The sequence below is a fragment of the Mya arenaria genome, chromosome 12 (genome assembly GCF_026914265.1).
Source record: "Mya arenaria isolate MELC-2E11 chromosome 12, ASM2691426v1".
Lineage (NCBI taxonomy): Eukaryota > Metazoa > Mollusca > Bivalvia > Myida > Myidae > Mya > Mya arenaria.
The window spans coordinates 14,638,915-14,662,860 of NC_069133.1; the positions used below are offsets into that span (position 1 = coordinate 14,638,915).

Below are 23,946 nucleotides of genomic sequence, written 5' to 3' on the forward strand. Positions count from 1 at the left end.
CTAAAGTATGCTTGCTCCAAGGAACTTCAAACTTGGTATGCTAGTTGGTCATGAATAGTAGATGACCCATATTGATTTTGAGGTCAAAGGTCAAGTTTGAGGTGAAAATATGGTTTTCACTTAATAACTAAAGATCACTTGCACCCAGGAATTTACTACTTGATATGCCAATTGGTCATGTCACAACTATTGATTTTGGGATCAGAATTTCAAAGGTCATCAGGTCACCTTGAAGTTAAAAAACAACTCCTGCTGAATTACTAAAGAAAGCTTGCTCCCAGGAACTTCATACTTGGTATGCCAGTTAGTCATGATTAATAGATGATCCTTAGGTGCTTTTCAGGCCAGTAGGTAAAATAATGAATAATTAATGAGTGTTTAGGCCCAGGAACTTCAAACTTAGTATGCAGCTTGGTCATAACCAGTTGATGACTCATGTTTGTTCGTCTCCTGTCCAAAAGTACAAATTTCATGTCCATCATTATTTATCTTTTATGACAACAATGGTGAAACATTAAGCCCCTTTTCAATAAAGCAATCTCTAGTTGGCAATTAACATTGGTCTGTGGTTCTCAAAAATGTATGGTCAAATTGTGCACCCAGGGTCATAATTGGCTAAGCCCTGGGGGTGACATGATTTAAACTAAAACTGAAATTCCCAGAACTGAAATATTTAGTTTATAGCTTTGTATAGTGGTCCTCTAGCAACTTTCTTTATATAACCAAACTTCTCTAGCAACCATCACTTTCCAAAGCAACCATTGACTTCCTTAGAAACCACAAATTGCATTTGCAACAATATTTTTTTAAGCAACCTATGACTTGCTTAGCAGTTTGCTTCTTTAGCTACCATCTCTTCCATAAAAGTCAACCACAGCAGCAATCAACTTCTTTATCAACCTCATATGTTCTTAGTTACCAATGACTACCTCGACAATGGTTTGCTTCAATATTAACCATCACATTCCTTAGCAACCATGGATCTTCATAGAGACCATTAACTTCCTTAGCAACCATGAACCTTCATAGACACCACTAACTTCCTTAGCAACCATCTTCTCTTAGTTGGCAATGACTTCCTTGGCAATAGCTAGTTTCTCAAGGTAATTAGCTGAACAATATAGGACCAATTTGACCATCTTGTTTTGTGGATGTAAAATGTAAAGGTATAATGCAAATGTTTTGGTGTCAGTATGTTTCTTAGGATCATGTAAGCATGTAAATAATAGCCATAACTGAAAAACAAACTCACAAAATTTAAGACATTCACTTAAAAGTATCTTAAATCAAAGTGTCCTCAGTATAACTAAAGATGAGAATATTGATATTAGCATACAACATCACAATGTAAAACAAATACTTCCTGGTTCAAAATGCTTAAAATTATTGTCGTTGACATCCAGTTCATGAGAAAAGTCAAGTGCTTATGAATGCATAGTTTCGACAGTGTTCAGAATTTATATTTGATAAAAAAACTTTTTTTAAACTTTTTGGTGGATGATAAATTTTAATACATGACTTTAGTCAAATGATTTAGCTGTAAACAAAATGTTTAATTGTCTGTCATACGCAAGTATCTATTACAACGCATTTAAATGTGATTTTTTTATACAAATAAGCTTGCCACCTTATAAAACCACTAGCCATGATGTTAAATTTTATTGCCTTGTCAATGAATAATGCATACTGAATACTAAAATATATAATAAATGACCGAATATACAATACAGAAAATTTTATCTCATTTCATGTATTTGTTTTTCACTTCAACAGCTACTGAAATCGGATGTGAAATGACATATCTTACCATCTTTCAAGGCCAAAAATGTCAAACAAACATTCTACTGGCCTTCTAAGGATATGATTACATTAGAAATCACATTTTGTTTTCTGCTCTTAACATCAACTCAATTCAGATGTGAAATAATTTTGCCATCTTTCAAGGCAAAAAATAGCATTTTTGATATATCTATATTGGTATCAGATTCACTTATTCTTGCTCTACTTAATTAGCCATTCCAAACAAAGACCAGGAACCAAAATTCAGTCAATTGTACAAAGGAAACCTTAAAGCTGCACTCTCATAGATTGACTGTTTTGACCTTTTTTCAGTTTTTGCCATAGAAGCAGCTGACTTTGGCATCAATGATTTCAGTTCAGTCAAATAAGATTATACAATATAAAATAACAGAATTCAATTGTTTGAAAAACAACCAAAAATTTAAATTTTCTTGGAAGTGTTAAGTACCACTTTTAGCCATAAAATAACAATTTTCGAACATAAATATGAAAACGGAGAGCTTATTGTATGTGAGCTTTCTTATATCACTGATTTCCAGATATTTACACAAATATTAGCTCATTCCAAGACAACCAAACAAGAGCTGTCACAGAGAAAGCGCGCGCGACTAATCCGCCGCTTTTCAGTGTATGGATTGAAAAGTTTTGGCGAAACATGCATGGATCACTGTTAGATTAGATTTCAATGCAATACATGATGTGCTGATATATTAACATAAATTGAATGGAAATATTTGAGGTGGTACACAAACTTTAACATAAATTCTAAGTCGAAAAAGGGGCATAATTTTGTCAAAATGCTTGATTGAGTTACCTCCACCTGTGTACAGGCTCGGGTCATGATGGTGAACAAGCGTGCGAAGTTTCAAAGCCAGATGTCAATGGAGTTTGAAAATATTTGAGGTGGTACACAAACTTTAACGTAAATTCTAAGTCGAAAAAGGGGCATAATTTTGTCAAAATGTTTGATAGAGTTACCTCCTCCTGTGTACAGATTGGGGGCATGATGGTGAACAAGCGTGCAAAGTTTCAAAGCCAGATGTCAATGGAGTTTGAAAATATTTGAGGTGGTACGCAAACTTTAACGTAAATTTTTAAGTAGAAAAAGGGGCATTATTTTGTCAAAATGCTTGATAGAGTTACCTCCTCCTGTGTACAGGCTGGAGGCATGATAGTGAACAAGTGTGCAAAGTTTCAAAGCCATTATAATGTCAATGAAAATATTTGAGGTGGTACGCAAACTTTAACATGAGTGGTTACACCGACGCTCAGGTGACTAGGATAGCTCTCCTTATTCTTCGAATAGTCGAGCTAAAAATAAAAAATAAAAAGTTGTTAAAACGGTCAATTTGTGAGGGAGCAGCTTTAGGGACACAATAAAGGTTTACAATTGATATGTCCACAAAAGAAATGTATTAATTTTAGTGCATTATTAAGTTTAACTCATTTGTCTTTAATGAACAAAACATAAAAGCATATGATTTGTGTAAATGCATATGAATACATAAGCCTTTATAAATGTTATTTTTTTAAATAATAGCTGTAACGTGGCCACAACTTCCCCATTTTTAAAAAAAAGTGGCGAAATGTTGCCAATATCTTATATATCTATAAACAAATCAGATGGGTTTTTTTGTTTCGATTGTTTAAGTCCAAATTAGTTAAACATAATAATGCATCAAAATAATATTGTTATTTATCAAGTGTAACCTATATTGTGCCACTTCAACTAGAGATCTCAAAATAACAAGCTGATGATTTCTTCTACTTGTCAAAAAACAATATATGTTTCATGATTCATAAATATCAAGGAGAAGAAATGAATTCAGGTAGTAAGAATGCAAGGATGCGATATTAATTCTTCTAAAGAATTTGAGGTAATTGGAAAGGCTAGTTTACCACAATGATACTGTCCTTCTATATATTCCCCTAAAATCCCCAAACTATTTAAATTGAGTTTACGCCTGACAACTTGCATTGAAAAATGAAAACAGAGACCTTATCGTCCGTAAAAAAGAAAGAAAAATACATTATAACATATCTTAATAAGGAAAATGTTTTCAGATTCAAATGAGGGAAAACTGTTGTTGGGTATGATACGGTAATAAATATGTGAAACTTGCTATAGCTAAGTGTCGGATGTTTAAATATAAAATCTGATTGTATTTCAATTTAGTGTGCTACCATTCATAGAAAGTGAACCATGAGCTTCCTTCTTTGATTCAAAGTAAAAATTATTGACCTTTATAACTACACTTTGAACTGAACATAATTTATGAGGTTTTTGAACTTAAACTATAATTTATGAAGTTTTTCACTTTTGCTGACATTCACACTTTATGATCTTATATAGAGATAAATCTCATCATATAAGTTTATATATATGTAACAGTGGTTCTGACTGCTGAGTATAATAAAATGTCAATCCTAAAACATAGCCAAGGTTCTGTTTAAGTGGGAGTATTCCATAATGCACATAGCAGGCAGGGTAAAGGGGCTACGGTACCTTTTGAAATTGTTTTTCGAAGTCATTTTATCATTTTTAAGGTACTTCCTATAGTGATTTTTTCAAACTTTGTTGAAATAGAGTTATTTGACTCACTTCAATGAATAAAGGCAAAAAGCCTCAGAATAGAATTTTGTATATTCAAGCCTTTAATGATTGAATATTTAAAAGCATTACTAACAGTTTTTCATCAATATATTTTTTTATATATATATATATAGCAGTTTGTGTCATATTTTTAACAATAATTATTTAAATAGAGGCTTTATTTTGAACATTTGATGATGTTTTATCAATAACAACAGTTTTGATCACTTTTCAAACATGATAAATCATAAGTATTTCTTATATTCTCTTTTGGTATAAATTGTAAACAATTCAGTCCCCCCCCCCCAAAAAAAGAGTATCTACCAATATGTAAATATCCTGTGTTTATCCTGTGTCTATCAGACCATTAAAAATATATGCATAACTGTGATACAATTGTTGCCATAGAAAAGTGCAAGAAAAGTAGATTTTAAAAATAAGATTATTTATTATTTCAATTATTATTTTAGATTGTAACAAGGCAGTCCAAAGGAGGGCCATATCCCCCGCCATTGTTTTTTAGTATATTATGGGTTTTATTGCAACCTGACTGGTACTGGTACGTTGAATCTGACAAAAATTGTACACAACCACTGGTCAAGAGTGGGAATATAGAAAATACAAGTTGTTTGATCGGTAACCTAAATATTCTTGGATATATGAACATATTATAAAAGGATATTTGTTAAAGTTATTCATATTGTGTGTAGTGTAGGTCAGATCAATGTTAAGGTTATTTTGGCTAAAAAAAGAAGGAAAATGAGTCCTTGATTTATAACATCGATGAAATAGCAAGCCTTAAGTATTTTCGATAAAGTAATATGGTAATCCATCAATACATAAGTAAGTTATAGCATGGACAAGAGAATGTGTACTCTGACCTTAAAGTGTCTCGTGTGGTATTGACCTTTGAGGTATGGACCCGAGTCAAGGTCACTGCACATTGTCTCAATGAGGACAACATTTGTACCAAGTAATATGGTAATCCATCAATGCATAAGTAAGTTATAGCACAGACACGAAATGTTACAGCCCGACGGACAGACAGACAGACAGACAGACTGACAGACGGATGAAGTGCATTCCTATAATCCCCTCCCCACTCCGTGGCGGGGGATTAATAATAAATTGATTAACATTATCTTGAACATTCATAACAAATGAAAACAGGCAAAAAAATTCAACTTCCAATTTTAAATATAAGTATAGCAGAGTCATTGTAACAGTGCTATAACTGTTTTGAACTGTTTTTGTTGTAATAAACTATCACAACTTTCTAAACGAGCGAAATATTCTTCTTTTTGTAGTTTCTGTAGTTTCATCTTTCTCAAGTCCATCCTTAAAACCGTCAATCCCAGATGTCTGACCTTGACCTTTGCTACCAGCCTCATCACAATGGCCACTTTCTGCTAGCATTGGGTCATCCAGCGATTCCACTTCACAGTTTCCAGAAACATTACTGTTCAAACTATGTATATAGTCACCATTGTTTCTTGTGACCTGCAGTTGACCTTCGGTAAGGTGACCTTGAGAATCAAGAAGGTCGTCAGAGTCTGAGAACACTTCATTATTGATTTCAACGCAACTTGACCCATACTGAAATGAAAGTAAAACCAATGTCATAAAATTACAGCTATTTAATGAAATTGGTACAATTCAACAACTTTGAGGTCAATTCTGTGAAGAGACAATTAAAATCTTGGGATTTTGTATGAAAGGGAAACAATGTAATCTGTGTAAAATTATGCATAAAACAATAAACAAGTACTGTCAAAGAAAAAATTGCTCACGACTGAGGTCGCTCATAATAGATTGCATAATCTTAGAATCAATTATTGCAGTGTGGCTTTTCCTCTAACAAAAGACAAGAGGGCCAAGATGGCCCCATATCGCTCACCTCATTGGACAAAGGGTTATAATTTATAACCCTTTGTCCAAGCGATATAGGGCCATCTTTTTAACTTATAAAGTTATTGATTGGACATCATACTTTATGCCTCCTGGCCATACGCCGCAGTTGAACATACAGTACTTCCCTTCTTCAAATAGGCATATAATATTCAAAACATATGTATTTATTTAAAAAAGTACAAAGAGCGGTAACTCTACAATATTCAAGTTGGTGTTATATAACTTGTCCCTAAAACACAAAACATTTCTGTGAATATGTTCATGAAGTTTTGAGTTTATACAAGCAATGATAGTAAAACAATAATATAATAATAAAAAAAAAAAATCTTTTTATATACAATACATGTATATAGATTTATACATACAGTCAAAACTGTTTTAAAGTGCCAACTTTGGGAAAAGGTCAAAGTGGCTGCTTAAGACAAGTAGCCTCTTAACCCAGGTTTGGAAATTTCTGCATCTTAAGGTTCATTTAAGCAGGGGTCTTTTATATATCTTTTAAATGACAATCGACTGGCACTTCAATTGCATTGTATAATGTTTCCTTATTATCTATTACTGTTATGTTCAACCATGACTTTTAAAGACACTTCAACACAAATGTATTTTAAATATCATTGTTTCAAAATTATTAAAAGAATGCAACTGTGAGATACATATTCATACATGCACATACATTTATGCAATCCTGTGAAGTTTGGTTGAAATTTTCCCAGTGATTAATAGGAGGTGTAGGTTTTTGAAGGAAAATGTAGACCACGGTCGAATGACAGACAATCACCTGATCAAAAATTAGCTCATGCTGAGCACTGACCACTTGTGCTCATGTCAGCAATAAAAGCATACAGTGAGGACTTATTTTGATTCCAGGTTGCAACTCTGTTGATGGAAAAGTTAGACTCAGTTATTTCTGAGATGGCAATTGTTTGAGAGAAAAAAACGTTTTTGTCACTGTCACAATTTGAACTTGAACTGAATAAATGTTAAGTACTGCATGTCATAATGTTAAAGATAATCTTTTCAATTATGTTCAACTCCCCTTTATGTGCAAACACTAGACTCAAGGACCATAAGTACTTTCTCATAGTAGGGGTTCTTACAACTGATAATTATCAATCCTGAAAAATATCAGCCGTAATTTGAGTATAAGGGATTCATGCCTAAAGAAGAGTAAGACCCCTTTTGAATTGTTTCCAAAGTCATTTATATTCAATTTAAGGTACTACCAGTACTGTTTTTGATTCAAACATTCGAGGAAAAAACAATCTTTACAACAGTACAATTCTAGTCTGAAGGTTAAAAAACTCTTATTATCCGGATTTCAGGATTAAACCTGAAATTTAGAACCCCTGTCCTTGATGTACATGTATTTCCATATTTCATTCAAACACAGTTACCATATTCTAATATTGAGGGTGCCTGCAAGACTTTTATCAAGGTAGTATTTACACTCCTCCATATATTTAGTTCATATCAAAATATACACTGAATGAAAGAGTAAAGATAATTCTTGCAAACCGAACGTGTGTTTCCGATCATGTGACCAGTGCTTGACAAACCCGTCTTACACCCCCCATGTAAGATGTGTCACGCGCAACAACACGCCACTTCTTTTTTTATTGTATGTTTTATTAAAAGTATATCATGCCATTTCAATAAAGCGCAATCAAATATGTAAGTATGCAAGACTTTCAATTAAAATTGAAAATAAATCATCATAAAAACGCGATTTTTAGAGGAGCTATTTGACGTCAATAGTGACTTAAAATTACTGCACTTTTTGAAGTTGGTAAACAATGTCGTACGTGCTTTTTGGTGAACTGTACAAAAGTGTGTTTTCTACGGCAATTTCTCCACAGATTGATAATTTCAGATATGTAAGAAAAAATATCAATCATGTTTTTCCGGTCCGGATCGAAAAAAACGACCCTCGGGCACGCTGCATGGCCAGTTACTCGGCAAGCCTCGTTACTGGCTTACGCTCGTGCCCTCAGGTCAGATTTTTCTATCAGTACCGGAAACACATGATAGATACTTATAGTCATAAAATCATGTAAAATAAGACAGGTGTCATTAATGCAAGTTTGTAGAATTTATGGTTTCAAAATACATTTTTTTTTTTAAATTGCCCTGCGATTGGTGACAATGCTAGGGGCCTAAATCTTGCTTGACAAAATAGCATTGACTTTCAAAAGCTGCCTTTTCTTAATTTATTTTATTTGAATTGGAACATTTAAAACAATAAACTTATTTTCCATTACCCTGTTCTTTTGGTGTTTTATGAACCATAACTGTATATAATCAGAATTATAAAACGAGGAAATACATGGAAAGTCAAGCATAAAATCACTTTGTGTCCTGACTCAGTAGAAGCAATTGTTCCACTGACCTGGGTTACACGAGAGACTTGAGCAGATCCATTTGACGTTGTGTTGGGGTGTTGTTTACCACTGTGCACCTTCCTGTTATGTTCATGTTTCCACTGCTGCTGCTGTTGCTGTTTCTGCAAAGTCAACAATGACATGAAAAATACTAATTTTATAATCAGGGGTTCTTTCAAGCAGCAATGGGGTCTGTTTGAGTACAAGATACAAGAATATGTACGGCATTTAAAGTCGGGAATGTGTTAACAAGAAACGTTAGCTCAATGAGCTATTTTCCGACATGATGGATTCATGCTAAAAGAAGGGTTAATGGGGCTAAGACCCCTTTTGAAATTGTTTCCAAAGACCCTAATATTAATTTCAAGGTACTTTCTGCTGTTTTTGATGCAAAGGTTTCTGGAAAAACAAATTCTTCCTAGTTCCAACAGTTCTTGATACTTATGGCAGAGAAAAAAAATCTTTTAATACAACTGTACAATATAAGTCTCAAATAAAAGGCTCTTCAGCCTGACTATAGGATTGACTCTGAGATTAAGAACCCCTGATAAATGTCATATAAAATTAAATGATTTATATATAATCTTTGCCCAACACTGTGATTCATAATGAAAAACTAATTCTATTGATATGGGCTTTAGTGGCATGGGGTTTTCCTAAAGATTTTTTAGTTGGGGGTCCTTACAGTGTCTTTCATGCTTGAAAAATTGGTGGTCTCTTGCAGTAACTTGGAGTGATACAGTCATCGAAATTAGACTTTTTGATGAACAAGCCTGAATTCTTATAATATTGCTTAGCATAAATTTTTTTAACAAGCACTGCTATATAAAATTCAGAATTTGAGCAAGCCCAGAAGACATTTTACCAGGAAGGGCTTGCGGGTTTATGCTAACTTCGACCACAGTTGATATGATTTGGGGGGCACCAGGGATGCACAGAAATTCCGTTGCTAGAAAATTGAGTCATCCTCAGGTACTCAGGTTATCTGTCAGGGAAATCCCTTCAATAGAGGCTTGACAAAACAATGCATGTCCACTTTGCTTGAGTGTTTAAGGCCATTAAAATACTAATTAGAAATGCTGCAATGTGACAAAATCAGATATTTAATTTGTACGATAAAATAATTCGGGCAAATTGAAGTTTTGGCAATCTAAGTACAAGCAACAACCTTGACCTTTTTCTAACCAATCCCTAACACGAGCTTCCTAAATACTTAGTTTTTATCAATACCATCATTCATAACTTAAGTCACTATAAGCCAAAACTGCACAGCTTCAGAATTTTGTTGAAAGGGCATTTTACCCCCAGATTTTTTTCCCAAGGAGTATGTGAAGTCCTGTTTTTTTAAAAGCAGTATTTAATTAAATGCAAAGTGTTTTTACAAATTAAAACATTTCAACAGTGAGTGTTTAAGGAAATGAAGTCTTCCTTTAGTTAACATAACTTATATGTAGGTGCTTTTAGTTTTATAAGGAGGATCAGGGCTGACAAAATCAGAAAAGTGTAAACCAGCTCTTTTCTCATGCATAATTATATTTTATCATTGATGTGAATGTAAATGGCCCAAATTACTACCTGCTGAAGCATCTGTTGCTGTCGTTGCTTGAGCTGGTGCTGCCAGAGTTGCTGGTGTAGCTGGTTTAGTTCTGACTGTAGTTGGGTCCCTTCAGAGCCGAGAACTGTGGAGCGATGTTTCTCTTCATCTAACTGTTGTTGTAGGCTGTTTAAATGATTTCAATGTTTATTCATAATCGTCACCAAATAACAGATTTAATGAAATTTATTTACTGGTAAAATAGTGATTGAAATTAGGATTTTGAACAGTAGGCCCTGGGCTTGTAATCTTGAAAATTTAAGAAGCCTCAGAACAGAAATGAACAAGTCTGAAAATATAAAAAACAAAAACTTCAGAAGGACAACTCTAAAAGACATGGCTGCAATCAGATGCCACAACATTGACTTGTAAACCTGACAAATTGCTGGTCCAAGTGTAGCTCGTCAGTGATGGACTGGCACTTTAATACTTTAATGGACAACACTAAAAGACATCGTTGCAATTACAAGCCACCAGATTGACTTACCTGATAAACTGCTGGTCAGTGTTCAGATGGTCTGAGATGGACTGACACTCAGCCTCCAGGTCTTCGGTCATCTGTAGTTCTGTACACAGACTACTCGCCAACTCTGTCAAATGAAGAAAAGAGATAAAGTAAGGACCAGTGGAGATAAAACAAACTTTGATGGATATTTATACAATGTCAAAGTAAACATAACATTGAATATCTGGGGTTATATATATAATATTTGATATCATATGATATTTTAGGGTCTTCTTCAATTATTCAGAGTCAATGATGCATTGTTAAAATAAGAAATCACATGTTTTTCTTTTGTCTAGAATTGCAGTTCTAACTTTCTTTTTTATGATTTATATATATAAGAGATTGTTTGTAATAAAGAAAATATTTTAAATCAAAATTTTCATATGGCTATTTCATCATTTAGTATGTTACTACATATCCAAATTGACAATAGTTTACATTCATTTAATGGGTGATATCTAGACAATATCTTATGATTAGAAGATACACTTGTGAAAACTTCATACTTCATATTCAGAAAGAATTTAATCACTTATAAATATCCATTTAATCACTTATAAATATCCAAAGTAATTATGTATAACTTGGTTTTGTGGACAACATCTCAATGTGTTTCATTTTCTAATTTTAAAGAATGAAATTAGCACTCAATACAATTTGAATAACAAGAGATCAATTCCTTGAATGACACTTTTCATTTTCAATTATAGGTACTTACAAATAATTAAATATCTTGACATTTTTCATATGGTCATTTTATGCTATAATGCAATCTTAGAGCAAGAACTAAAAACTGCTTCTACATCTATGCTGCTGTTATTGAGTTCTAGCTCTAGGATGACAATGTGTAAAACTAAATCTGAGTTTAAAATAACAAGAATTCCTTACTTTTGTTATCCTCCTGCAGTTTTTCCAGCTTGGTTCTCACACTGTCCCTCTCTTCTCTACACTTGACAACGACTGCCTCCTTTTCTTTATAGGCTTGCAGTTCTGAAATATAAAATCATTGATTAAGTACAGATGTTGTTTTTTTGTAAGGAATAACAAAGTATGCCTTCTTTTAAACAAACTAATTCAATAAAGCATCATACATATAAACTGATTATTTTAAAACAGTATGCCATTTAACTGCTACTTGGCAATGACATGCCCTCCCTCTGACATTTAAGCAGCCCCACTACCCAGCCTGAAGGGCTCCAATCGCCTCCCTGAGCTGATGCAGCTGCTGTCTCTGTATTCTGTATCCTTGGTCTCCCTATCTAATTGATGCCGTATCTCCATCTGACAATGTAACAGCCCCACTTACCAGCCTGAAGGGCTCCAATCTTCTCCGTGAGCTGCTGTCTTTGTTCTGTACCTCTCATCTCCCTGACCTCACCGAGGCCATACCTCCCACTGACATTATAACAACTCCACTTACCAGCCTGAAGGGCCCCAATTTCCCCTTCAGCTTGTGCAGCTGCTGTCTTTGTTCTGAATCTCTGGTCACCCTGCTAACCCAAATGAGGCCGTACCTCCATCTGACATTGCAGCAACTCCACTTACCAGCCTGGAGTGCCCCCATCTCCTCCCTGAGCAGCTGTAACTGATGTCTTGTGTTCTACATCTCTAGTCACCCTGCCCACCCAACTTAGGCCGTACCTTCCTCTGATAATGTTAACAGCCCCACTTATTAACCTGAAGAGCTCCCATCTCCCTAAGCCGGTTAAGCTGCTGTCTTTGTTCTGTATGTCTGGTCTCCCTGCCGACCACACTGAGACTGTACCTCCCACTAACGTTACGATAGCTCAACTTACCTGCCTGTACGGCCCCCATCTCCTCCCTGAGCTGGTGCAGCTGCTGTCGTTGTTTTGAACCTCTCATCTCCCTGATCCCACTGTGGGTGTATCTGCCTCTGACATTGCAGCAGCTCCACTTACCAGCCTGAAGGGCCCCCATCTCCTCCCTGAGCTGGTGCAGCTGCTGTCGTTGTTTTGAACCTCTCATCTCCCTGATCCCACTGTGGGCGTATCTGCCTCTGACATTGCAGCAGCTCCACTTACCAGCCTGAAGGGCCCCCATCTCCTCCCTGAGCTGGTGCAGCTGCTGTCGTTGTTTTGTACCTCTCATCTCCCTGCCGATCCCACTGTGGGTGTATCTGCCTCTGACATTGCAGCAGCTCCACTTACCAGCCTGAAGGGCCCCCATCTCCTCCATGAGCTGGTGCAGCTGCTGTCTTTGTTCTGTATGTCTGGTCTCCCTGCCCGCCCCACTTAGGCCGTACCGCTCTGCCAGACCTGACATCTTCTCACACCATGACAGTCTGTCTCTCTCATATGTTGTAACATGCTCTCTCTACAAACGAATTGAATCTTAAAGAAGTAGAAAGTTCCAAATTTAGACAAATCTGCAATGTGAAATAAACTGTTTTTGAATACTGTAAAAATCACTTCTGTTATGCAGACCTTGAATACATTTAAAACTTACCAAGCAATGTAATCAGATGTTAACTTCAATCTGTTTTTGTTTAGTTGATCAAAAGGAATTTCTCTACAATCAGTGCTCCTGTGTGAGTGAGTAGGCCTAAATAGCAATATGGGGCTCCCATCTACCCTTTTCCAGCACCCTGCTGCCTTTTTGCTACACCCTGTTGTGCCCTTTGGTTTGACAGCATCCATTTTGTGAAGTAAGTATTAAAATAATTAATATTCACACTAAATTTTAACACTAAAGTCAAGATAACAGCTAAAGTATTCATTATGAACACACCATTAGTATTAATAAATGATGAAAATACTTCACCTTGGGAAGTTTTCTAACAAATTATTGAAATTTTTGTGCTTCAGGGACTCAATTTTGGAAGTTTTAGCCCAATATTAGGGAGTTATATACTTCCGAACCTTCTTTCTTTAATGGAAGCCCTGGTCTTCAATGATGAGCGTAACGATTTTAGTGGAATACCAAATAATTCATACTATTACGGTCTGTGACGGTATTCTACCATAATTTATGTATTTTTAAACAATACAGGCATAAAGATGAGCGATCGCATGATTGTGCAATCGATTATTGCCAACTTTAATTGTAAATGATCAATTTTCAGAAATACTTGATCTTCCTTCTAACTTGATCTCTAACTTGATCTTCCTTCTAACTTGATCATCCTTCTAACTTGATCTCTAACTTGATCTTCCTTCTAACTTGATCATCCTTCTATTCATAACAATAGTTAACCTCTGCCTCCCTGAGTGTCTGCAGCTGTTCAGTCAGTTCCTGTTTCTGGTCCCTGTATATCTGCTCCTGGCTGCTCAGCCATTTCACAGTTAGGTCGTGTCTGCTCAATTCATCCAACTGAAACAATGTCATACAAAAGGATTTATCAACTCCAAAAGCGTGACATGCTAAAAAATGAATTAGTGCTTCATGTTCAGCAAATCAGGAAAAATGTAGTCAACATTACTTTGTACTTTGTATTACTTTTTACAACATTATAATATAATATACTCTATACAGTGCTTTTTAGTTAAAAAGAAATGCTCAAGTTCAAATTGTAAAGAAAATTTAAGAGCTTGCAAGCAATGTATAAGGAAATAATTTTCAGGCTTATTTAAAAATTTGTGCTTAAATAATCGTAGCCAAGCAGTGATTTTTTTATGCAATTGACTGCCTTCTAAAGGCTGTTTCCCCTTGCAAAAACTGTTCATTTCCCCCAAAATTTTCCCAATTAGATCAATTTAACCAGATTTTATTCATGATTAAAAAAGCAATGAATTTCTTGAAATATAAACAAAATCTTGACAAGACTTACTCTTTCACAGCATAATTTATGCATAAAAAAGTTAAAAAATGTATATTTGCCATTATATTAGCTCTTTTGGACTGATTTTGTATTTTTCCCTAAGTCAACTTTTCCCCCAATTTTCATGGCAGTAAAAATAGTTCCAAAAAAATCACTGCCAAGTTTGTTTCATATTCTTTAGTCTAGATTAATTAAGTGAAAAATCAAACTGTTTCAAATCCATTACAATAACATTAATAAGAATTAATTTATATATTTAACAGCAACATCTTCCATGTACAAGTCACATGTATTTTCACACAGTTTGCAGCAAAAAAAAAGGTTTTGAAAATGAAGCAGAAGCTGAAATAAATACCTTGCTATTACATAGTGACTGGAGCAAAATTCTTTTTTATTTTCTACCAGATTTTTTTATCAATTAATGAAATTGATGATTAGTTAAAATGACATCTGTGCAAACTGCTGAATGTATCAATATGGTTTTAATCCCCAGATTTGCTCACCTTAGCTTTTAGTATTTCCCTTAGTTCAGAAAACCTTTTCTCCAGTTCTTTCCCTTTCTCCTGTGCTGTAAAAACATCTTGACGCACTGAAAAAAACATTTTAAGTAAAAAAAAACATGAAAATTATAGTACAGATCTTTATAATATATAAGGTTAATTTATTTTCAAGGTACAAAAAAGTATATTATAAACGATGTTGATGATGATGTTGATGTTGATGAGGATGACAACTACTCTATGATACCCAAGTCATGAAGACGATTTTGGTTATTTCATATCTGGAATTATTTATTTTAGTGTACAGTATTTTCTAAAGCTAAATACAAAACAATTCCCAGGATTTAAAGCTGCACTCTCACAGATTGAACATTTTGACAACTTTTTTTTTGTCTTGGAACGAGCCAATTTGTGCAAAAATGCATGTAAACAAGTCATACAAGACTGTTGACAAAAAATTAGATCGAGAATTTTATATTTAGGTTCAAAATGTGATTTTTTTATGCATTGTTCTTAAACCGTTTGTAACACTTTTAGCCATAAAACATTAAATTTGGAACAGAAATTTACATTCAAAATCTGCAGTTTGATCTTTTGTCAGCAGTCTTTTATCACTGGTTGGCAGATATTTACGCAAAAATGAGCTCATTTTAAGACAATTTTTTTTTTTTTTGTTAAAACGGTAAATCTGTGAGAGTGCAGCTTTAACATGACATATGACTAACCAGGATCAGGGTACTTGTATTCATTCCATGTTAACTCAGTAACTTTTGTAAATCGGCTGTCCCATGCATATATTTTGACAATAAATAATGTTAAGGTGGGTTTGGGGGCATCTGTGTGTTGAACAATATCAATATTTCCTCAAACCAATCAGTTTTTTAGTATACAAATTGTCACATTGCTGTGGCTATATCAGATATTAGCTGTTTTTGGTCATTTTGGGCTGTCACAAATGATATACACCACATTGTACATGCGATACTGTGCATACTGAAGTTAATCAAACAATTATTTTTCATTTTATCATTAGAAGGAAGGTTTGACTAATCGTTTTCAAGGATAAAATGCTGCTGTGTTCGCTATTTTTTGTATGCATGCCAGACATTCATTGTCCCAAATTTACTAATAAGATACGTTCCTTAAATTTACAGCCAAATATTTTTGGTTATAAATGGCAGCGTAATATTTTAAAAGGGTTCAATCAAACAAAGGAATATATATAGATAAACTTAATGAAAAGTACCATACAGGTAAAATGGATAAAAAGTAAGTTTTAGGCTTTGTTTCAATCACGACTGGGTTTGCACAAAAAAAATCCATCAGATACATTCCCAGTCGAGCCTCAATATCTGAAACAAAATGGTGATAATACGTCCTAAACCTATATATAGTTACAGGCAGTTATGTGCTTTAATATATAACCCAAAAGCATATATGTCAAATCAAATTGGCGGAATAATTGAGCATTGAATTTAATGTGCATCAGATACGTTCGAATAAGATACGTTCTAGAAATAATTTAATTGATTCACACCCTGAAATAAATCTAGCTAAATGGCATAGATGCAAATCATCAATATTTTTACATCCGCCTAAACCATGATGTAGACATTTTTGTTTATTACCGTACACATTAAGTTTGAATGCCCCGAACGTTTGAAACGTTGAAGATAAATGACAAAGTGAGTAAATTTTGCAATTGAAATTGTTATATCTCAATTATTTTAGGATAACTATTGATATATATGATTTTAGTAATGGTCTATTCATAATTAAGGTAAATGAAACAGACCATGTAGTAGTTTAGAAAGAGTATCCAGATGGCAAATGAATAACGTATCTTATGCATGTCAACATATCTTATGAGATATGAATATATGTAAAATATTTTAATAAAACCGTGAAAATCAAACCATTATTCGACTGATAATCCATCCCCACAATACTGTACATAACCATTTATTATATTGCCGAGTGGCACAATGAGCTTTTCGGGATGAGTGCGTGTTGGAATTACTTTGAATCCAAACATGGTAAGGGGCCATGTGATGTAATCGGTGGAACAGCCAAAACGACACCATCTGAGGCCGTCTAAACAATGCAAAATTAGTATTCAGGCTGCTAGTGATTTCTTTGCATGGGGAGTTTAGAACCAAATGTCTCAACTACAGATTCTACTCTCAAATGAGTATGAGAGTATGTTTAAGAAACAAAACATAAACGAATTAACGGAGCCATGAAACTATATGCTGCCTTTCCAACAAGGAAAGAACGGTACACCTCAGTTCAGTCGTCTTGTTTCACTGTGACGGTTGCTTGATAGAAGGTGGGTTATGCAGCATTTGGACATTGCAGCAAAGAAAGGCAACATCAAATCACAAGAAATTAAGAAAATCAACAAATGAAACAAGCGCAACTATCTGAAGAGTTGATAGAAAAATTTAAAACCAGAAACACACGACCAGACACTCCGAATAGTCTTTCAATTACAGATCTAAAGTCAGGAGAGTTTGTTGCTGCCATTTATGAAGAGAAATGGTATGTTGGAAAGGGTACTTAAATAGACATAGAAAGTGAGACCATTGACATAACATTCATGGAAGAAAGTTGAATTTAAGTCAAACCGTACAGATGGCCAAATGCTCCTGATGAGTTAGGCCACTTAATATGAAAGCCGTGATTTGCCGTATTGAAGGTCCAACGCCAACAGGAAAGTCACAAGGACTATTCAAGTTGAATGAATCTGATATAGGGATTATCAAGTCATGCATACCAAACTAAGTCATAAGGCCTATACAATAGACAATGTATGTGTGTGTTTACTAAACCTGTGTTTTGATCGAGTAGTAAGCATTGTATTGTTATAATTATGATTCCTAGATTTGCAAGTTAACATGCGAATTAATTTCATTATGGTGTTATATTAATATGCAAATGCTAAAAGTCGATTTGAAGAAAGTAATTTTGAATTATTTTATTGTGAAACCACACAAAAATATCCTCATTAACGCTGTATATACAAAGAATTTTATTTATTTTAAATAGTAAGATACGTTCATCAGATACATTATGCATATAATTTTAAGCATTTTAATGAATTTAAAGGCTAAATTAGATCAATATGTTACAAAGAGGGGGCTAACTCTTCATGTACATGTTTACAGCCTTATATATTTGATATAACAGAATGATATGTGGTTAAGAAATTTATACAAAAAAGACAGACTATAAGTGCGACTAGACTATGAATATATATATATACGTATTCAGTGTCAATGTTTATTATAACTAGTGTTTATTCTGATGCAACTGTTTGAAAACAAATCATAACTTCCCACATTGATATTGGCTAGATCTGATAAGTTTTTATAACATTTTATACCTGTTGGTAAATATTCTTGAAGACGTAAGATACGTTATTTTGGTATATAAGGATCATTTAGATTATTTCTTGTACATGATAAAATATGCATTAAGTATAAACTATATTATTTAGAAAAGTAAAATGTTAAAGTTTTTCATCATAACTAAATATAATTTATTTCCTCGCTTACTCTTGTTTACACCATTCTTGAAAGCACTAGAAAATAATGTTCAGTAGAATTGGACAAACAGAATACTTAACAATCAGGCGCGTAGCTCCTATAAGGCACAGCTGGCCCGGGCCTTAAAAATATTTTCAAATAGTCAAAAATGAAATTTTAAAAAAATGCGAAAAATGTAATAAAAATGAAGACAGAGGGGGGTGAGGGCTACATCCAACTTTTTAAAGACCTTCAATCAGTTAAGTCTCATATGAACTTTTAATTGCGGTTGTCGCCTTGTCGGGTCAATATTATGTCCGTAATATGTGAACGCACTTTTTACGCGAAGTATAGATTTAGTTCGACAACAGTTGTTTCCCTTTTTTGCAACAGCGCTTTATCGTAACGAAACTCAGTATCCGAATGATGTTTACAAAGCGGCAAATTCCAAAATGGCAAGTTCGGACAATTTCAACCCGCCCTACCCCGACCTTTTTACCAAATCTGGATCCATTGTCAAACTTGATGAACAAGAGAAACTGAGTTTGTTTACCGTGTCCTGGCTTGAGGCACATGCCTATACGTTTCCGTCAAGGTAAATTTGACACTTTTATGCAAATGCTAATGACATTCACATTGAATTTAATTATTATTTAACCCAATGTGTTTCCTTTGAAACGTCATTTTTTTTAAACAAAAGAAACTAGATCTATATTTGAAACCATTATGCGATGTGTTAAGAGAAAAAAAGAACTTAAATAATAGGATAAGGGAGAGTTGCTATTTTGTTTTTATTAAGTATACTACTCATATAAAGTAACGCACCAAGTTTAATGGGTGAACTATTGTTTTCGTTAAGCTTGTCTGAGATGGTAAACTGACGACTTTTCTGTTTTTCTTTCGATTAAAATTATTGGAAAAACAAATACATATAGTTTGTTAAAATAAAACGCATGTCGATGTGTTCTTAATTTCTTATGTAGATTTCCGCGTGATTTGTTTCAAAAATAGTCCTCATTGTAGGCCTTATTGTATCAAATGACATAATTATTCTTGATTTACAGGCTTATTGGTGGTAAACTCAGAGCATTTAACGCAAAGTGGTTGAACGACTTCCCGTGGTTGAGGTACTCGGTAAATATGGACTCCGTGATGTGTGCCCCTTGCGTGATCTTCGATACAAGGAAGACCAGATGTTTTTCCACGCTCCCTTTTAATGATTGGAAAAATTTGTCAGCCAATGTTAATCGTCATCATATAGACAAAGTCCACAGAAATTGTGTCGCTATGGCGGAAAATTTCGTTGATGTCATGAAAGGGAAGAAGGAGTCTATTGTCTGTAAGCTATCTTCGTTTACCAAGGACTTGGTAAAAAGAAATAGACATATTCTTGGACAGATAATAAGAGTTATTTTGTTGCTTACCAAACAAAACATACCCGTTAGAGGCCACACGGAAGAAAGGAGTAATTTTATGGCGGTTCTCCAATCCCACGCGTTAAACGATCCCATACTCGCAGATCACCTCCGAAACGGAAAAGAAAATGCCAAATACACATCGCCTGATATACAGAATGAGATTATTACGTTATGTGCCGATCACGTTCTTCAGTGTATCCTCACACAGTGTAAAGAAGCCGGATATTTCGCCATCATGGCCGACGAAGCTACCGTCTGCTCCACAAAAGAACAGTTATCTATATGCATTCGCTTTCTTACAGTCAACGAAGGACGTTATGAGCTTAATGAAAAATTCATTGGCTTTGTTACTTGTAGATCAATTAAGGGCGTTAATCTTGCTGAGGCCATTGTAGAGTATCTCCAAGACTGTGGATTGGACATCTTGAAACTGCGTGCCCAGTGCTATGACGGAGCGGGGAACATGGCAGGAAAATACAATGGAGTTCAAGCACTGATACGGGAACGTGTACCACTTGCGAGCTACGTACATTGTAAGTCTCACTGTTTGAACTTGGCTTTGGTACATACATGTAAACTACAATGTGTTAGAACAATGATGAAAACAGTTCAGGATATTGGATTTGCATTTTCCTACTCTGCGAAACGTTTAGATGCATTCGCTACTGAGCTGTCTCAGGATCCTGTATCACGTGCCCAGATGGATGGTCGCCAGAAGTTGAAGACTCTCTGCGAAACGCGATGGATGAGTCGCACGGACGCTCTCACAACGTTCACACAGGCATTTGCAGTTGTCGTCCATGCCTTGGAAACATTGGAAGCAGATGGTGACGATAAAGCAGGAGAACACGTGCGTGCAATCCTGAGATTCGAGTTTATCCTTACACTCGTGGCATGTGAACAGGTACTCAGCTCCCTCGTTGGATTGACTGCAATCTTACAGGAGGTAAACTTCATTTAAAAAACGTATTACATGTATATAATAATACAAAGCAATAAATACACATAGACAAGTCATTCGTAAACTAATACTTAATTTAAAAAAAGTCAGAAATTAAACAATATTTCGTATTTTGCGTTTCAAAATACGAAGATCGTTTGGTATTGCCAGGTCCGATATACACTGTATAATAATATGAAAATATCACACATATTGCAATTTAAACTGACCAGGGTGTACGTCTGTAGTAAATATGTCATCGCCATGGTCTATCTCATTCTCAAAAAGATCTTTGCATGATTCACTTACATTCTGCATAAATATTAAAAAAAAACCTGGTGCTCGTTTAAACTAGAGCCTCATTTTTATTTGTTTTGATGTTTTTTTTTAACATATCAGGATTTTTTTTAAATTTTAGGTTAGTATGGATTTACTTGAGGCTGTACGAGAGGCTGGTGTAGTCGTAGACATCTTGCGAGCCGAGCGAATGGATGAAACTGTGTTTGATGCCATTTTCCAGAAGGCAGCTGATATTGCTTCGGAGTTTCAAGTAAACAATTACATTTTGAATAATTATGATATTCTACTTTACTTAAACATCATTCTCGAGTTAGAATAAAGCTAGATCATCAATAGAAGGTATCGTTGATGGAATCCATCAACGAAACCTGCCAGGAACATGTGACTTGTTTTGAATGAGACCTCAGCAAAATATTAAGATAACGATCGCTGAAACTAAAAACAGAATGGCAAAGTGGTCAACGTTCAGAATTACACAACCGAACATTTCTTGTTTGTGTGTGTGTGTTATATTCTGCTAGCTATAATCTCGTGTTGTTTTATATGCAGACGGATAGTTTCATAATCAGTTGTAAACATCGCCCCTCGTACATATATACATGTAGTTCTACCAAGTGTTTCTCACATAAACCCACGACCCTCATAAGTGAGAGGTTATAGCGGTTTACAACTCTAACCATTGCATTATGAAGCCGAGGCCGCGCAAAATGAAACAATTCCATGCTGTCCGCATCATAGAGTGTGTTTATTGATTACATGCTCAACTTACGTAACTATTATTCATTTAACGTAAGACATAATTACTTTATTAGATTGATGCAAGCGTGCCTCGCCAGAACCAACGTCAACGGAACAGGGCGAATTACCAAGTTGAAGACCCGAAGACATACTGGCGCATTGCTTTGTACAATGTTTTCGTCGATCACCTCATTGAAGAAGTATCTAGCAGGGTAATGGCCAACCAAGAACGGTTCTGTGCACAGTTGCTCTTACCAGTCCGGTTGAGGGATCTTGACGATGGTCAGACTGATGTTATTTATAACAGCTTTAAGGACGATATAGAATCGCCGAAAGAAGCGTTTGCTGACGAGGTTCGACGATGGAAAGTGCGTTGGACCAATGATGATATCCAAAAGCCTACTACGCTGCTAGCAACGCTGGATGCAACACCACGGACAGCCTATCCCGGCATTCATCGTGTGCTGTCGATACTCTGTGTAATGCCAGCCACGTCTGCATCGTGTGAGCGCTTGTTTAGCTCAATGCGTCGCATAAAGGCGTACCTTCGCAGTACTATGACCGGTGAAAGGTTGTCTAACCTGGGCATATTACACATTCACCGAGAGGCAGACGTTGACATCGACACAATCATCAACAAATTCGCGTCTGCCAAATGCAGAAACATGGAGTTTATTTAACTCTTACCGTAAATTATAAATTGGTAAATATTATGTGAAAGAAATTAAATATCGTAGTATAAGAATTAGGCGTTTTCAGAGTATTTTATTCTCAGGTTGTTTATGGCTTCTGGGAGGCTTTGCCCCCCAGACCCCCTGACAAAGGGGCAACCGCCCCTTTGATCCCCAATCGGGCCTTAAGTTCAAAAACAGCCAGCTACGCCCCTGACAATTAATATAAAAAAAATATTTGATGGACCAACTACGGATTATTTATTGTTATCTTTATCAATATGGCTGGTGCTTGTTTTAAAACAGAAATGTATTGTGTTTTGACTATGTTCATCATACTATAATTAGTATTTTAAATTCGATAACGTATCTTACTCTTTATAGTTAATGTGTTAATAAGCTGATTTATTGTTTGTTAGTAAGGGCCTGTTTGGACCCACTGCATTCAGTTATATTAAGTTGAAACCTTGTTCTTTCGAATAAAATAAAGAAAAATAACTTTCTTGATGTGTCATTTTAATTTAAGATACACAGGCGAAGTTGCTGAGTTAACGTGGAATGAACTTGTAAGTATATTATAACTCACGTCTCAAACGATATCAAATTATAAATGCGAAGCTATGATAACAAAGCAATGCTAAAAATCTCAAGAGTACTGATTCTGGACAAGATGTAAATACACCACGCTAGCAGGTCCGGGGGGGAGCAATTGGCCTGCGCATCCACTTCCTAAAATCGTTCATGCTCACTTTATCTTTCAGTGTAGATCTAATAAATTGTATAAGTAATAAAATACGCACAAAATCCAGCATTTTGGACTATTGATATATTTCTCGTGGAGAACCTCCCCCCCCCCCCCCCCCCCCCACACACACACACATTCCACCTAAATTTCTGTTTTTAGCTAGGGGCGCAAGGTCACCCCCTAAGCTACGCCCCTTCTAACGTTATCTGGATTTAAGTTTAAAACAAGATAATAGGACAAAATACTTACATTCTTGAAGCAATGTCTTTCTTTGGTGTGCAACTTTTTCCGAGTGAATTATTTGTTCAAACAAACCGTCAATAGTTGCCATGTTCAGATTCGTCTGCAAAACAAAAGTGAAAGGAAAACTTACCGCCAAATGACCTCCGGTCTTTTCCGATCCTTTACGATCAGCTTCCGGATGTCCCGATTTTTCAACCGACAGAGTCCGTGCGTCTCCGTTGGTTTATTTTCAGCTTTTTTAGTAATAGCTATATTTAGTTCAAGGTTTTCCACGAAGCAAGATCTGTGTCCCGATTCCT

The 23,946-nt window shown here is 35.2% G+C and overlaps 2 protein-coding genes across 2 annotated transcripts; one reads left to right on the forward strand and one right to left on the reverse strand.

Annotated features, from left to right (window-relative positions):
* Nucleotides 1–1,572: 1,572 nt before the first annotated feature.
* Nucleotides 1,573–23,765, reverse strand: LOC128211101 (putative uncharacterized protein DDB_G0271606). Its single transcript, XM_052915520.1, has 9 exons — nucleotides 23,654–23,765; nucleotides 15,069–15,154; nucleotides 14,001–14,117; nucleotides 12,956–13,121; nucleotides 11,676–11,777; nucleotides 10,767–10,869; nucleotides 10,261–10,405; nucleotides 8,694–8,807; nucleotides 1,573–5,989 (listed from the first exon to the last, which is right to left on the reverse strand). Exons 1-9 carry the CDS (start codon nucleotides 23,733–23,735, stop codon nucleotides 5,660–5,662), a joined length of 1,245 nt encoding a protein of 414 aa, XP_052771480.1. The 5' UTR covers nucleotides 23,736–23,765; the 3' UTR covers nucleotides 1,573–5,659.
* LOC128211099 (52 kDa repressor of the inhibitor of the protein kinase-like) lies at nucleotides 18,964–22,733 on the forward strand. The gene is made up of 4 exons (XM_052915518.1): nucleotides 18,964–19,187; nucleotides 19,657–20,956; nucleotides 21,369–21,500; nucleotides 22,063–22,733. Exons 1-4 carry the CDS (start codon nucleotides 19,045–19,047, stop codon nucleotides 22,666–22,668), a joined length of 2,181 nt encoding a protein of 726 aa, XP_052771478.1. The 5' UTR covers nucleotides 18,964–19,044; the 3' UTR covers nucleotides 22,669–22,733.
* Nucleotides 23,766–23,946: the final 181 nt, after the last annotated feature.

Coding starts and splice junctions, on each gene's coding strand:
- LOC128211099 (XM_052915518.1), top strand. CDS start 19,045: ATGGCAAGTTCGGACAATTTCAACCCGCCCTACCCCGACCTTTTTACC. Junction 19,188..19,656: donor GCCTATACGTTTCCGTCAAG/GTAAATTTGACA, acceptor CTTGATTTACAG/GCTTATTGGTGGTAAACTCA. Junction 20,957..21,368: donor TGACTGCAATCTTACAGGAG/GTAAACTTCATT, acceptor TTTAAATTTTAG/GTTAGTATGGATTTACTTGA.
- LOC128211101 (XM_052915520.1), bottom strand. CDS start 23,735: ATGGCAACTATTGACGGTTTGTTTGAACAAATAATTCACTCGGAAAAA. Junction 14,118..15,068: donor GGGAAATACTAAAAGCTAAG/GTGAGCAAATCT, acceptor ACATTGTTTCAG/TTGGATGAATTGAGCAGACA. Junction 10,870..11,675: donor ACTGCAGGAGGATAACAAAA/GTAAGGAATTCT, acceptor TTCATTTGACAG/AGTTGGCGAGTAGTCTGTGT.